Genomic DNA, 14675 nt, shown 5'->3' with positions numbered 1-14675 from the left:
TGCAATGCAGGAGACACCAGCTCAATCCCTGTGTCAGGAAGTTCCCCTGGAGAAAGAAATAGCAACCCGTTCTAGTATTCTTGCCTGGGAAATCCCACGGACAGAGGAGCCTGGTGGGCCACAGTTCACGGGGTCACAGAAGAATCAAACACAACTCAGTGACTCAGTTCAGTTCAGTTGCTTAGTCGTGTCGGACTCTTTGCGACCCCGTGGACTGCAGCATGCCAGGCCTCCCTGTCCATCATCAACTCCCGGAGTTGACTCAAACACATGTCCATTGAGTCAGTGATGCCATCCAACCATCTCATCCTCTGTCGTCCCCTTCTCCTCCTGCCCTCAATGTTTCCCAGCATCAGGGTCTTCTCAAATGAGTCAGTTCTTCACATCAGGTGGCCAAAAGATTGGAGTTTCAGCTTCAGCATCAGTCCTTCCAATGAACGCCCAGGACTGATTTCCTATACGATGGACTGGCTGGATCTCCTTGCAGTCCAAGGGAATCTCAAGGCTCTTCTCCAACACCACAGTTCAAAAACATCAATTCTTCGGTGCTCAGCTTTCTTTATAGTCCAACTCTCACATCCATACATGACCACTGGAAAGACCATAGCCTTGACTAGACGGACCTATGTTGGCAAAGTAATGTCTCTATTTTTTAATATGCTGTCTAGGTTGGTCATAACTTTCCTTCCAAGGAGTAAGCATCTTTTAATTTCATGGCTGCAATCACCATCTGCAGTGATTTTAGAACCCCAAAAAATAAAGTCAGCCACTGTTTCCCAATATATTTGCCATGAAGTGATGGGACTGGATGCCATGATCTTAATTTTCTGAATGTTGAGCCTTAAACCAACTTTTTCACTCTCCTCTTTCACTTTCATCAAGAGGCTCTTTAGTTCTTCTTCACTTTCTGCCATAAGGGTGGTGTCATCTGCATATCTGAGGTTACTGATATTTCTCCCGGAAACCCTGATTCCAGCTTGTGTGTCATCCAGCCCAGCCTTTCTCATGAGGTACTCTGCATATAAGTTAAAATAAGCAAGGTGCCAATATACAGCTTTGACATACTCCTTTCCCAATTTGGAACCAGTCTGTTGATCCATGTCCAGTTCTAACTGTTGCTTCCTGACCTGCATATACATTTCTCAAGAGGCAGGTCAGGTGGTCTGATATTCCCATCTCTTTCAGAATTTTCCAGTTTGTGGTGATCCACACAGTCAAAAGCTTTGGCATAGTCAATAAAGCAGAAATAGATATTTTTCGGGAACTCTCCTGCTTTTTCGATAATCCAATGGATGTTGGCAATTTGGTCTCTGGTTCCTCTGCCTTTTCTAAAACCAGCTTGAACATCTGGAATTTCATAGTTCATGTACTGTTGAAGCCTGGCTTGGAAAATCTTGAGCATTACTTTACTAGCATGTGAGATGAGTGCAATTGTGCAGTAGTTTGAGCATTCTTTGGCAATGCCTTTCTTTGGGATTGGAATGAAAACTGACCTTTTCCAGTCCTGTGGCCACTGCTGAGTTTTCCAAATTTTCTGGTCTATTGAGTGCAGCACTTTCACAGCATCACCTCTTAGGATTTGAAATAGCTCAACTGGAATTCCATCACCTCCTCTAGCTTTGTTGGTAATTATGCTTCCAAAGGCCCACTTGACTTCGCATTCCAGGATGTCTGGTTCTAGGTGAGTGATCACACCATCATGACTTTCTGAGTTGTGAAGATCTTCTTTGTATAGTTCTTCTGTGTACTCTTGCCACCTCTTCTTAATATCTTTTGCTTCTGTTAGGTCCATATCATTTCTGTCCTTTATTTTACCCATCGTTGCATGAAATGTTCCCTTGGTATTTCTAATTTTCTTGAAGGGATCTCTAGTCTTTCCCATTCTATTGTTTTCCTCTATTTCTTTGCACTGATCGCTGAGGAAGGCTTTATCTCTCCTTGCTAGTCTTTGGAACTCTGCATTCAAACGGGTATATCTTTCCTTTTCTCCTTTTCTTTTCACTTCTCTTCTTTTCACAGCTATTTGTAAGGCCTCCTCAGACAGCCATTTTGCTTTTTTGCATTTCTTTTTCTTGGGGATGGTCTTGATCCCTGTCTCCTGTACAATGTCATGAACCTCCATCCATAGTTCTTCAGGCACTCTATCAGATCTAATTCCTTGAATCTATTTGTCACTTCCACTGTATCATCGTAAGGGATTCGATTTAGGTCATACCTGAATGGTCTAGTGGTTTTCCCTACCTTCTTCAATTTAAGTTTGAATTTGGCAATAAGCAGTTCATGATCTGAGCCACAGTCAGCTTCTGGTCTTGCTTTTGCTGACTGTATAGAGCTTCTCCATCTTTGGCTGCAAAGAATATAATCAATCTAACTTCAGTACTGACCATCTGGTGATGTCCATGTGTGGAATCTTCTCTTGTGTCGTTGGAAGAGGGTGTTTGCTATGACCAGTGTGTTCCCTGGAAAAACTCTATTAGCCTTTGCCCTGCTTCATTCTGTACTCTAAGGCCAAATTTGCCTGTTACTCCAGGTGTTTCTTGACTTCCTACTTTTGCATTCCAGTCCCCTATAATGAAAAGGACATCTTTTTTGGGTTTTAGTTCTAGAAGGTCTTCTAGGTCTTCATAGAACTGTTCAACTTTAGCTTCTTCAGCATTACTGGTCAGGGCATAGACTTGGATTACTGATGTTGATATTGATAGTGATAGTGATATTGATACTGATACTGATAGCGATATTGAATGGTTTGCCTTGGAAATGAACAGAGATCATTCTATCGTTTTTGAGAGTGCACTCAAATACTGCATTTCAGACCTTTTGTTGACTATGATGGCTACTCCATTTCTTCTAAGGGATTATTGCCCACAGTAGTAGATATAATAGTCATCTGAGTTAAATTCACCCATTCCAGTCCATTTTAGTTTGCTGATTCCTAAAATGTCGATGTTCACTCTTGCCATCTCCTGTTTGACCACTTCCAATTTGCCTTAATGCATGGACCTTGATTCATTTCAGGTTTCTATGCAACAGTGGATGTGACTGGTCATAGAAGCAAAGCCCGATGCTGTAAAGAGCAACTCAGTGACTACACAACAACAAAAAATTAACAAAGTAATCTGAAATTTGTAAAACATATATACAGTGACTGCTGCTGCTGCTAAGTCGCTTCATTTGTGTCCAACTCTGTGCGACCCCATAGACGGCCACCCACCAGGCGCCCCCGTCCCTGGGATTCTCCAGGCAAGAACACTGGAGTGGGTTGCCATATACAGTGAAGGAAGAAACAAATCAATGAGAATTTTCAAACTTCCATTGTGATATATTTTGGTTGCTAGTGACTGTAATTTGACCAATGTATAAACAAAACACCAGAGAAGGCAATGGCAACCCACTCCAGTACTCCTGTCTGGAAAATCCCAGGGATGGTGGAGCCTGGTGGGCTGCCGTCTATGGGGTCGCACAGAGTCGGACATGACTGAAGCGACTTAGCAGCAGCAGCAGCAGCATAATCAAAAAACATAGTAGGTCACAATTGTAGATTATTTTAGTTATGTTGAAATGTTAGTAAATGTTATACTATAATCAAAAGAACCAAAGTTGATCTCACAAATCAATAATTTCCCATTCCTTCAGTCTCAAAGGTAGTAGCTTCTGACAGATTACCATACGGCCAGTCTAGTGGTTTAGGCTTCAGGAGATACGGCAAACAGGAAAAAATCGCCTGAATTAGAATGGAAATTATTGCATGTTCTACTGAATAAAAGAATGAAAACCATTAGTTGTTCAGTCATGTCTGACTCTTTACAACTCCATGGACTGTAACCCACTAGGCTCCTCTGCCCATGGAATTCTCCAAGCAAGAATACTGGAGTAGGTTGTCATTTCCTTCTCCAGGGGATCTTCCTGACTCAGGGATTGAACCCAGGTCTCCTGCATTGCAGGCAGATTCTTTAGCATCTGAGCCATCAGGGCTAACAGAGCCAACACATAGAATTTTAAAACTATAGTACAATGCACATCATATCTAAACTATATATGAAATAAATTTTCTAAAAATAATACTTAAAATAAGAATATGAAAAGATGAACAAAACTAAGTCTTTGCTATGTCAGAGAACTAACTGAAAGCAGATGCTGAAAATAGTAGGGGGCTTAGAATGCTGCTGCTGCTAAGTCGCTTCAGTCGTGTCCGACTCTGGGGCTTAGAATAGTCTTGGGATTTAACACACACATTCAAAATAAAGGTATAAGAATTTGATTATGAAAGATTTCCAGAGAGAAAAATCAAGTCAGGCATCTCAGACACTAGTGAAATTGACAAGTTGTTAATATATAAATATATTGCATCCTTTTTCCTTGAATAAAATCTCATTTCAAAACTGAGACAAGAGACAAGGAATATTTGCCGGTGACATGAACTAAGTTGACCTCTGCAAATCTAGCCAACTGTTCAGCTGGTTGTCTTAACTCAGATTTTTTTCAACACCAATACCCACTTATTCCCCCTATCAAAATTATCTTCTAAATGGCACAAAGGTAAAATAAATCAAACATCACATGCCAGAAGTATTTACTGATAGGACAAAGGAATGAATAAGATGACCATGGTCCCAATCCCCAGTGGGTTTGTAATTTCCTCTTTCCTGAGAACATTCTAGGAGAAGAACCTCCTATAGGTTACTGAGATTCTAAGAACTCCATCTGAACCTGGGTAACCACATTCAAACACAAAACCTGGCCAATTTTTAAAGAGAGACGTGGAGGCAGACAGATCATTTCTCTTTCCCACTTCCAGAAGCATTTCTCAAGATCACTGAGCTTTAAACAGGAAGGCTTCTTAGCAATGACCTAACCTTCTTCATTTTGCAGATGAGGACACTGAAGCCAGGTGAGGCAGCCTGCAGAATCTGGATGCACAGACCTAACTGTGCAGGTGGACAGGTCAATATATGGCTCAGTTTAGGATCTATATGCAAAACATCCTAAAACTGTCTCTACATCTACAGTGACTGATAAATTACTGTACTCTTTTTTTTCCAAATACAAATGCCTAGCAGGTCTGGCTGCAGCAGTGATGCAGCTCTAGATTGCTGATACATAACCTATGTAAACTTCAGGGGTCAGAAGGGCCCCCACCTAACGGTGGTAGAACACAGCAGTTAAAGAATACAGACGTTCAAAGGCCAAGGAGGAAGAACCCAGATTCCAGCTCCACCTCTTCTGACTGGTGCAAGGGGATAATTTCTCTGTCCTCTGATTTCAACCTCCCTAGCTGCAAAATGGGGAAGACAATGCAGCCATATGCCACGAGGATAACAAGGGTGAAATAAAAACACATAAAACATCTCACACAATACCTGCATCTCACACAATGATTGCATGTAAAACATCTAAAAAATCATAGTTATCTTAAGAAAAGGATCCCTCATCCGTAGGGTAATGGTTTACTTTATCAATAGAAGAGATAAAAAAACAGAAGCAGTAGGAGCAGAGGCTGGTGGGGATGAGAAGAAAGAGACCTAGCCAGGCAGTACAGACACACAGAAACTCCCTGGCCTGTCTATGTTGAAGAAAGCAGTGTGACAATCACTGCTCAAGGATTCTAGTTCCCTTTACTTTATATCACAGGGCCATGAAAACATCCATTTCCATAGCTTAAAACCTCATGAAACAGTGATCTTAACTACCAGCATATCACTGTGTCAGAACCTCATCTCATACATGTTCTCCCAAATATTTCCTTTCATCTTAGAATTCATTCTAGAATTCTTTATGCTTCAAATGAAAATTTCTCTTCCCTTTGCCCCTGGAAAGAGCTTCCTATGAAGCTGCATTATAGCAGACCTGAGTTCCTCTGTTTTGAGGAAATGAGATAAAGGAAAAAAATCAGATTTATAGAAGCAAGTACTGCAGAAGAGTACATTGTCTTCACCATGATGAGTCAGCAGGCCATCTCTGATTCATCGGAAATACAATCCAATTTTCCAAAACACACATTTTCACAAATATACAGGAACAACCTTATTCAAGCTTAATTCATACTTTGAATTCTCTCTAGACAATCAAGAGACTTAGAGGGAAAGTCATTTTCTGGGCTATTTATTGCAGTAGCTTCTCTTGGCACATGGGCTCAGTTGGTCTGGCTCAGCATATGGGATCTTTCTGGACCAGGGATGAACCCATGTCTCCCAAACTGGCAGGTGGATTCTTTACCACTGAACCACTGGTGAAGCCCCCTCTAGAACGTGAGCACCATGAGGGAAAAAACTGCACCCCCAACACCTTGAAAAACAACAACTATCCTCTCAATCAACAACACTTTGAGACCAATGACCCTGAGATCTGGAAAGAAAGTTCACAGAAAGATGATATTTGAAGAGTCTTGAAGGAGATACGAGTCTCCCAGGTAGAGAAGGTTTTGCAGAGTGAAGATCCAATGTTAACTATTATGTCCAGTCATCATACTTGCTGCATATAAATGTGCACTGCTTTTCACTATGTGCAAAATTCTTACAGGGGATTCTCAGGTGGCTCAGTGGTAAAAAATGTGCCTGCCAATGCAGGAGATGCAAGGGACACAGGTTTGATCCCTGGGTTGGGATTATCCCCTGGTAACATTCCAATATTCTCGCCTGGAAAATCCCATGGTCAGAGGACCCTGGAGGGCTATGGTTCATGGAGTCACAGAGTGGGACATGACTGAGCAAGCACGCACACACACAAATATCTTGTATCTTGTGGGTTTATGTTGCTTGCACTACAACAAGTTCCAAGAGCTCAGGTTCTAATATTAGTATAAAAGTCTACCTTTCAAGGGGTATAAAACTTATAATGGGAGTTCTTATGGGAGACTCATTTTTACTCAAAAGTAACTGTCACTATATTTTGATCCAACACCTTCAAGGAGATTGAATAACCAAGGAGACTAAATAACCAGAGATTCAATAAACTAGGTGCAGTAGGAAAACCTCAGAAGTTTCAAATGCTTGATTTCTTTTAGAACTTAATTTTTCTCAAATTCAAGCTAACTTAAGACTGCTTAATGGAAGAAGCTTATTCATTTGTTGACTGAGGGGGAAAAGGTATAAATGATATAAAGTGACACATTACTTTGTAATGAAAGAGGCAGACATAGGCAGCAACTATTTAGGCACCTTGCAAACAGTTTATCAGAGCCACATACCCACTCCTTGTAGTGTAAGCATTTGTTGCCTTGTCAATTCTCTGAAAGATAGTTTCTGGGTAAGAGAAGGCACCCCAGACCATCACACAATAAATAACCACCTAAGCAGGGGAAAGGTATGTATTTTAGACCAGACGGGATCTAACTTAGGGGATCTGCCAACCTTTCATTTAACAGGACACTGAGGCCGTGAATGGAGGTGAATTTTTTTCAAATCCACAGTCAGCAGAACCTAGGGACATCAACTTGGTCATGCATTCTTGCCACTGTCCTTGGGCATCTGTCTTTGGAACATCAAAATAATTACAGCTCAAGCTCTGAAAAAGAGAACACTCAAGAAACAACACCGAGACCACGAGTTCTGAGAACCTAGGAATGTGTAAGCTGGACATCCTCGGTTATTTATCAGAGCTGTGACATGGTTGGCTAGCTCATGGCTTCAGACAGTTCAAACTGTGTTTCCCAATATTGACTGCTATGACTTAGTCCTTTGAGAGAAGGTCCCTATCCAGTTACATGGACTAAATAGGATTATAGGGATGCACAGCACCAACTCGTTGAAATTAATGCAGCAAGGGGAGTTAAACCATTAGGCTGGGCTTCCCTAATAGTTCAGTTGGTAAAGAATCTGCCTGCAATGCAGGAGACCCCAGTTCAATTCCTGGGTTGGGAAGATCTGCTAGAGAAGGGATAGGCTACCCACTCCAATATTCTTGGGCTTCCCTTGTGGCTCAGTCGGTAAAGAATCCGCCCACAATGTGGGAGACGTGGGTTTGATCCCTGGCTTGGGAAGATCCCGTGGAGAAGGAAAAGGCTACCCAGTCCAGTATTCTGGCCTAGAGAATTCCATGGACTGTATAGTCCATGGGGTCGCAAAGAGTCAGACACGACTGAGTGACTTTCACTTTTAAGGTGCCTGCTGGTTAGCGCAGTGCAGGAGGACCAGCCTATACCTGAACAGTTTTTAGTCTCCAGAGGCTCTCAAGGGCAGAAGAAAAAATCTGGGCCATGCAAATTTCTTTTGTCATCTGAGTTCAGTGAGATTGAGGCGCTGAATGAGCATTCATGCCCAGCTATCTTGAGTCATCATTTTCTATTCTTCACTGCAAATATTTTAGAAAAAAAAACATTTTAGGAAAAACAGTATCTCCTAAACTACAAATTTCATGGAATGGAAGAGGCAAAGGAGAGAACAGCTAAACATAATGGTGTAAAAACATACTAACAGAAAATCTTTATTAAAAATGAACTAAGATGAAATAGTCAGTTTTGACAACATGGGTGATACTGATGCAAGTAACTCCACAGATAGCTGATTAGTCCTTCTGCATGATAAAGCTGAACATGTGAGCACACAATTTAAACTAAACGTTGAAACTATTTAAATTACTGAATGGCTGGTATTAAGCATCGATGGGTCTTTCTTAAAAACTGCCTTGAAACAGGGTACTCCACTCATTTTGTGGGAAATTAAAGACTCAAAGATCTATTGTCAAAGAGAATGCCACTATGACAAAAGAAGTGCTTAAATTTTCTTCATTTGCAGTGATTTTACTACATTTAAAAAAATATAATTTTATTACATTTGAAACACGTGAGCAATTGGCTATACTAGGGAAACAGTTCTGTTGCAAATATTTGTGTTCTATCACTTTTCATATTGTGGTATAATTTGGACTCTGTATACTTATGGTTCCCTCCCCTACAGAAATCAGTGAACAAACGATTAGAAGGATATTTATCAACCTCCAATTTGCAGTTTGAGAATTAGACTCAGTGGACCATGTACCACTAGAGCAATGACAAACTCAGTACACAATATGTGCTCTCATGCATAATGGAAACGCTGACCATCTATCTCCCCTAGATGATATTCATCTTTGGATTACATTCATTTCATGCAGCTAACACTGTTAAAATTATTTCAGAGAATGATATTAAAACTACTGTCCCTTCTCAGACCACACTAGGCACAGTTTTCCAAGGGCATGTGAGTAATGAATATTAAGCAAAAGGCATTGCCTCCATCCTTCCACGGGGCCACTAGCCTAGCCTTGGGTCAATCAGAAAATGTGTTACTCAGTTTTGAAGTATCTGGGCAAATGTTACTTTTAAGTTTGCAACAGGATTAAAGCAATAAAACCCCTTTAACAATGTATCTTCATTTTAATATTCTGCTGGTTGCCCTCACCTCAGGTAGCCTTTAAAACCAAAACACTCCAATGTTCAGGAGAATCTGTGAAGTCACAAACACACACACACACACACACACACACACACAGAGAAAAGACAACGTTTTGGCTGAGTCCTCATCTAGCCTAGGGCAGGGAAAACTTTCCATAACAGTGACTAAACAGAAACCCAACCACTTTAAGGACTCCACAGTGTGGCCACATCTGTTGATTCTCTGACAACCTAGAGGGGTGGGATGGGGTAGGAGACAGGAGGGGGGTTCAAAAGGGAGGGGACACATGTGTACTTGTGGTTGACTGATGTTGATGTATGGCAGAAACCACCACAATATTGTAAAGCAATTATCCTCCAATAGAAATTTTAAAAGGGAATTGCAGGTGAACGGACATATACCGCATGTCCTGCATGACAAGGCATGTTGCTTAAGTTTCTTCATGCATAAAATGGACATAGTGCCTTCAGAGCATAATAACATGATGAGTTAATATAAGAAAAACATTTGGCTCCAAGTTCAGTTTACTTCTCCTGCCAAGCCAATATAGGTATGACTACCATAACTGTATGTGCTATTTGTATTAAGATGCATGAGGGGCGTTCCCTGGAGGTCTGTTTAAGATTTTTCCCTTCTTGCAGGGGGTGTGGGTTCGATTCCTGGTCGGGGAACTAAGATCCCACATGCCGCAGAGCACAGCCAAAATTTTAAAAATTAAGTTACAAAAAAGATTCATGAGAGCAGGCTGTATATAGACACAGTCAGCACATATTTGGGTTCTGAACTTTATGGGTCGTGTTTAATTCTGGATATAGGTTCTTAACTGCTAGTAATGATTTCTCTCCCTGAAGCAAAAGAAGCCTAAATACTGCAGGAATTCAAGGATGACCCAACATAAGGCCAAACAGTCTTTGAGTCCAGCATGGTTGACACTATAGGCCCAATTTGTAACAGGCCTCAATTGCTGATTCTGTGGCCTCTATCTCCCTAACTAGGAGAGATTAACCTTGAATCACCTCATTACCAACCAATCGTGGAAAACCCTTATCCCAGCCCTTCTCAACCTCAGTCGCACATTTAAATCACCTGAGGAGCTTTTAAAACTCCAGATGGTCAGACCACACCCCAAACCAATTTACATCCAAATACGTGGGAAGGGGGCCCAGGCACCCTTACTTCTTAAAGTCCCCAGTGATCCAAGATGCAACCAAGGTTGAGAACCTCAGTCTCCCATCCCCTCTCCTGACCTCATGAAACTTCTGCTGCAAGGTAAAGCAGGAAAGGCAACCTGGGGCGTTTCACAACCACAGCTTCTGAGCAGACCCAGTACTACAGGGTCCTGAAAGCCGAAACACCACAGGTGCCCGTACTGAGCTCCACAGAGGGAGGGACAGACAGCTTATGAGATAGAGGGTTCCGCAGATCCTCACGGGAGAGCCACTTCCACAATGATCGAGCACTTCAAAAGAGCAAATATCAAAAATAAGTTCACCCATCTTGAGAGATGTCACAAAGCCCGTTAGGATTTCTCACTTTTTAAAAAAAAAAAACACTTATCTCCTAGGAAGGCCAGAGTGTGTGTGAAATCTCGCCCCCCACACAGAACCTGCGGAACAGCAGAGCGAACCACACAGGCCCCGCGGCCGCCTAGCATCACCGCCCCCTCCGCCCCCGCCGCAGCCTCCCCCAGCGGGTGCACCTGTCGCCGCGAGGCCGCACCTGCCGCGCCGGGCCCTCCCCGCCTACCTTCCAGCAGCTCGTCCAGGCTGGTGACCTTCCGGCTGCCGTCGATGGTGTAGATGGTGCGGACGCCCTGGGGCAGGTTCACGTTGTCCGACAGGGAGCGGGTGAGCTCCATGAGCAGCGCATCGAAGGACCGGAAGCGGTCGCTGGAGATGGCAAACACCAGGCCCTTGAAGTAGCGGTCCCCATTCCGGTAGAAGCGCGCCTTCTTGGCCTTCTTCTCCGAGCTCAGGGCCTGCAGCGTCCGCGTGCGGTAGAAGCTGCAGTGGGCACTGTGCGCCGGGCTGGGGATGAGCCCGTTCCCTTTGGGGCCCGAGCTGCTGCTGCCCCCGGAGGAGCTGGGCGCCCCTCTCCGCGACCCCGGCCGCGGCCTTTTGTCCCGTTCCTCAAAGTGCTCCAGCTCGATACTCCTGGTGCTGGCCATCGCGGCTGCTCCGGGGGGGCGCCCGGCCAAGCACGTCCCAGCTGGAGGCTCCAGGTAGCCCGGGGTCAAGGCGAGAACCGGCTCGGGAACGTAGGGCTGCGAGAGAGCCTTAGCGCGCCGGGACACCTGGCCTGGACATCCCGCCTCTCCGCGCAGGTGGAGCCGCGGAGGCCCGCGCCCCCTAAAAGTGGCCGCAGCGCCGAGCTGCCCAGCTCATTGTCCGGCGCGCTTCGCTCGGTCCCTCCCGCCGCCCGGGAGCCCCACGCCCCCCCAGGCACCTCCTCCACCCGCTCACGCCTCACCACTCCCGCCCCGGAGTCCGCCGGCCGATGTCAAGTTGGGCCGCCCGAGGCTCGCCCCCGGCCCGCGGGCGCACACAAAGCTCCTCCGCCCGCCGCTCCCGGGAGCCAGGGGGAGGGAGGGAGGGGAGGCGCCGCGGGGGCGGCGGCCCGGCCCCCGCCCGCCCGCGCGCCCGGCCCGAGGCCCGGGATGCAGCGCCGCCGCCTCGCTCGCCCCCAGGCCCCGCCCGAGAGCACCGCGCGGAGGCTCGTCCCGCGCAGAGTCCGACCCTAGCGGGAAACAACGCAGCGCGCCTCCCCCGCAGCCGGCTGGCCCAGCCCACCCTCGAGCATCCGCCCCCGGGCCCGACCACTCCGCCTGCCCGGCCCGCTGCAAGGCAGCAGGGGGCTTCCTGCTCCCCAAGGAATCCCAAACCCCAGAGGGAGGGAGGTGGGCGAGCAGGAGAGGGAGGGGGCCGCACGTGGGGGCGCGGAGGCTCTGCGGCGCGAGAGGAGCGGATCCTCCCGGGTCCTAGGCGGCCCCGCCCGCCTGACAGCCACAACCCCGCGCCGCGCGCTGATGGGCGCAGCCGCGGCGCGCGCTCCTCCGCCTGGGAAACGGAACCGCGCAGGTCAAAAAAACTACAAAGGAAGGAGATTCAAGGGCAGGGATCACATCCCTTAGCCAGCCTCCAAATGAGGAGCCGAGGTCAAACTAGGGCACCTGAAACATGGCATTGGATTGGGGCACACGATTTATTTTTCAAAGGAAATCTGGAGATTTAAAAATCCTTTGATAAAACACTTTCTGTTCCAGGTTCGCTAACACGATACGTTCGGTAACTTTGAATGAGTGAAATGTCAGACGTTATTGTTTCTTGAGGAATTTAATTAGCAAACATTTATTAAAGCATGCAACGTTCCACGCATTGTCTCTGTCACTGAGGACGCATTAGTAAACAGACAGTCCCCGCACCCCACCACCTGCATCTAAGTAATACTTATTATCAATTTGAGCTTCTTGTTAAGTAATAGGTCTGTTATTTGTACGCGCCTGTCATACTGGAAATCTTAATTTAGTAGCGCCTGGTCAACAGTAAATGCATATTCTCCAAAGGCTTGAGAGAAATATTAGTTACTTCCAATTCACCATTAGGAAAAGATGAAACTAAAAGAAATTTGGTGCTAATCTGATAGGTGGGTAAATTACCCTGAGGCCTTAGGTTATTCAGCACCTGGTTCTCTGAGTGGCCCTAGATAGCAAATCCAAACCACCTTAAGGTTAGAACATGGATACTTTTCTTGGAATGAATTAAGTCCTGAAAGAGCATGAATAAGAAAAGGCAGAAAATATGATGGAGTTTCTCAGTAGCTGTGAAGTTGAACTGGCATGCAGTGCCCCAGAAGCTTCCTTCTTGCTCAGGGCCCCATAGTTCCCCCAGGACAGGCTCAGGGACACATGTGGGCATACCTGACTTCTAGAACCAGTACTGGCATGCTGCACTGACAACTACTTCAATGTAGTTTTCCAATGGGGAGATTGTGAAATTAGGTCCACGGCCATAATAGACCTCAACCCAAGCCAATTAAATCAGAATTTCTGGAGTTGGGCTTCTCAAACAGTAGTTTTTATAAGTACATATAAGGTACAGCCAGGGTTTCCAACAATAGGATGTAACATTAAGATTCAAACAGATCAGTGTTGATTCTCAAACTTTGATGTACTTACATGTAGTGCGGGAAATCTCATAAAGTGTTGATTCTGAGTCAGCAGGTCTTTGGTGAAATTTGAGATTCTGTATTTCTGATAAGTTTCCGTGCACGTGTGCTCCTGCGTGCACAGTTGCCCTGTTGTGTCAGACAGCTCTTCTGTCCATGGAATTCTCCAGGCAAGAATACTGGAGTGGGTTGCCATTTCCTTCTCCAGGGGATCTTCCTAACCCAGGGATCGAACGTGCATCTCCTGCATTAGCAGGCAGATTCTTTACCACTGAGCTACCTGGGAAGCCCCAGATAATGCCAGTACTGCTAGTCTTGGTACAACACTTTGAGAAACAAGGACCTAAATGCCAAATTTCTTCAGATATGTCCTCCTTAAGTAGTAGTAACTGCAGAGCCTTTCAACTATGTAAATGGTTTAAAATGGGTGGTTCATTTGTTATTCAGTTCAGTCACTCATTTGTGTCCCACTCTTTGCGACCCCATGGACTGCAGCACACCAGGCCTCCCTGTCCATCACCAACTCTCAGAGCTTTCTCAAACTCACATCCATCAAATCAGTGATGCCATCCAACCATCTCATCCTCTGTCATCCCCACCTCCTCTTGCCTTCGATCTTTCCCAGCATCAGGGTCTTTTCTAAGGAGTCAGTTCTTCACGTTAGGTGGCCAAAGTATTGGAGCTTCAGCTTCAGCATCAGTCCTTCCAATGAATATTCAGGACTGATTTCCTTTAGGATGGACTGGTTGGATTTCCTTGCAGTCCAAGGGACTCCCAAGAGTCTTCTCCACCACCACAGTTCAAAAGCAATAAATTCTTTGGCGCTCAGCTTTCTTTATAGTCCAACTCTCACATCCATACATGACTACTGGAAAAACCATAGCTTTGACTAGGTGGACCTTTGTTGACAAAGTAATGTCTCTGTTTTTTTAATATACTGTCTAGGTTGGTTATAGCTTTTCTTCCAAGGAGCAAGCATCTTTTAATTTCATGGCTGTAGTCACCATCTGCAATAATTTTGGAGCCCAAGGCAATAAAGTTTGTCACTGTTTCCACTGTTTCCATGATCTTAGTTTTCTCAATGTTGAGTTTTAAGCCAACTTTTTCCACTCTCCTCTTTCACTTTCATCAAGAGGTTCTTTA

At 45.0% G+C, this 14675-nt stretch overlaps 1 protein-coding gene across 7 annotated transcripts in view; it reads right to left on the bottom strand.

Moving 5' to 3' along the window:
• DCLK2 (doublecortin like kinase 2) overlaps positions 1-12100 on the bottom strand; it is a 185729-nt gene extending 173629 nt beyond the window's left edge. For 4 of the 7 annotated variants that reach the window (XM_081544013.1, XM_081544009.1, XM_081544010.1 and 1 more), the window contains exon 1: positions 11115-11895. In XM_081544013.1, coding sequence (XP_081400139.1) covers positions 11115-11535 — 421 coding nt within the window. In that variant the 5' untranslated portion in view covers positions 11536-11895. Of the gene's footprint in view, positions 1-11114 lie in introns of all 7 variants that reach the window. The other 3 variants (XR_014069343.1, XM_081544011.1, XM_081544012.1) reach the window with 3 other exon arrangements.
• Between the last annotated feature and the right edge of the window lie 2575 nt (positions 12101-14675).

The sequence above is a fragment of the Giraffa tippelskirchi genome, chromosome 11 (assembly GCF_054371585.1).
Source record: "Giraffa tippelskirchi isolate mGirTip1 chromosome 11, T2T-mGirTip1v1.2.pri, whole genome shotgun sequence".
In the NCBI taxonomy this organism is placed as follows: Eukaryota; Metazoa; Chordata; class Mammalia; order Artiodactyla; family Giraffidae; genus Giraffa; species Giraffa tippelskirchi.
Note: the sequence above shows the minus strand (reverse complement) of the source record. Positions and strands in the feature narration are given on the sequence as shown.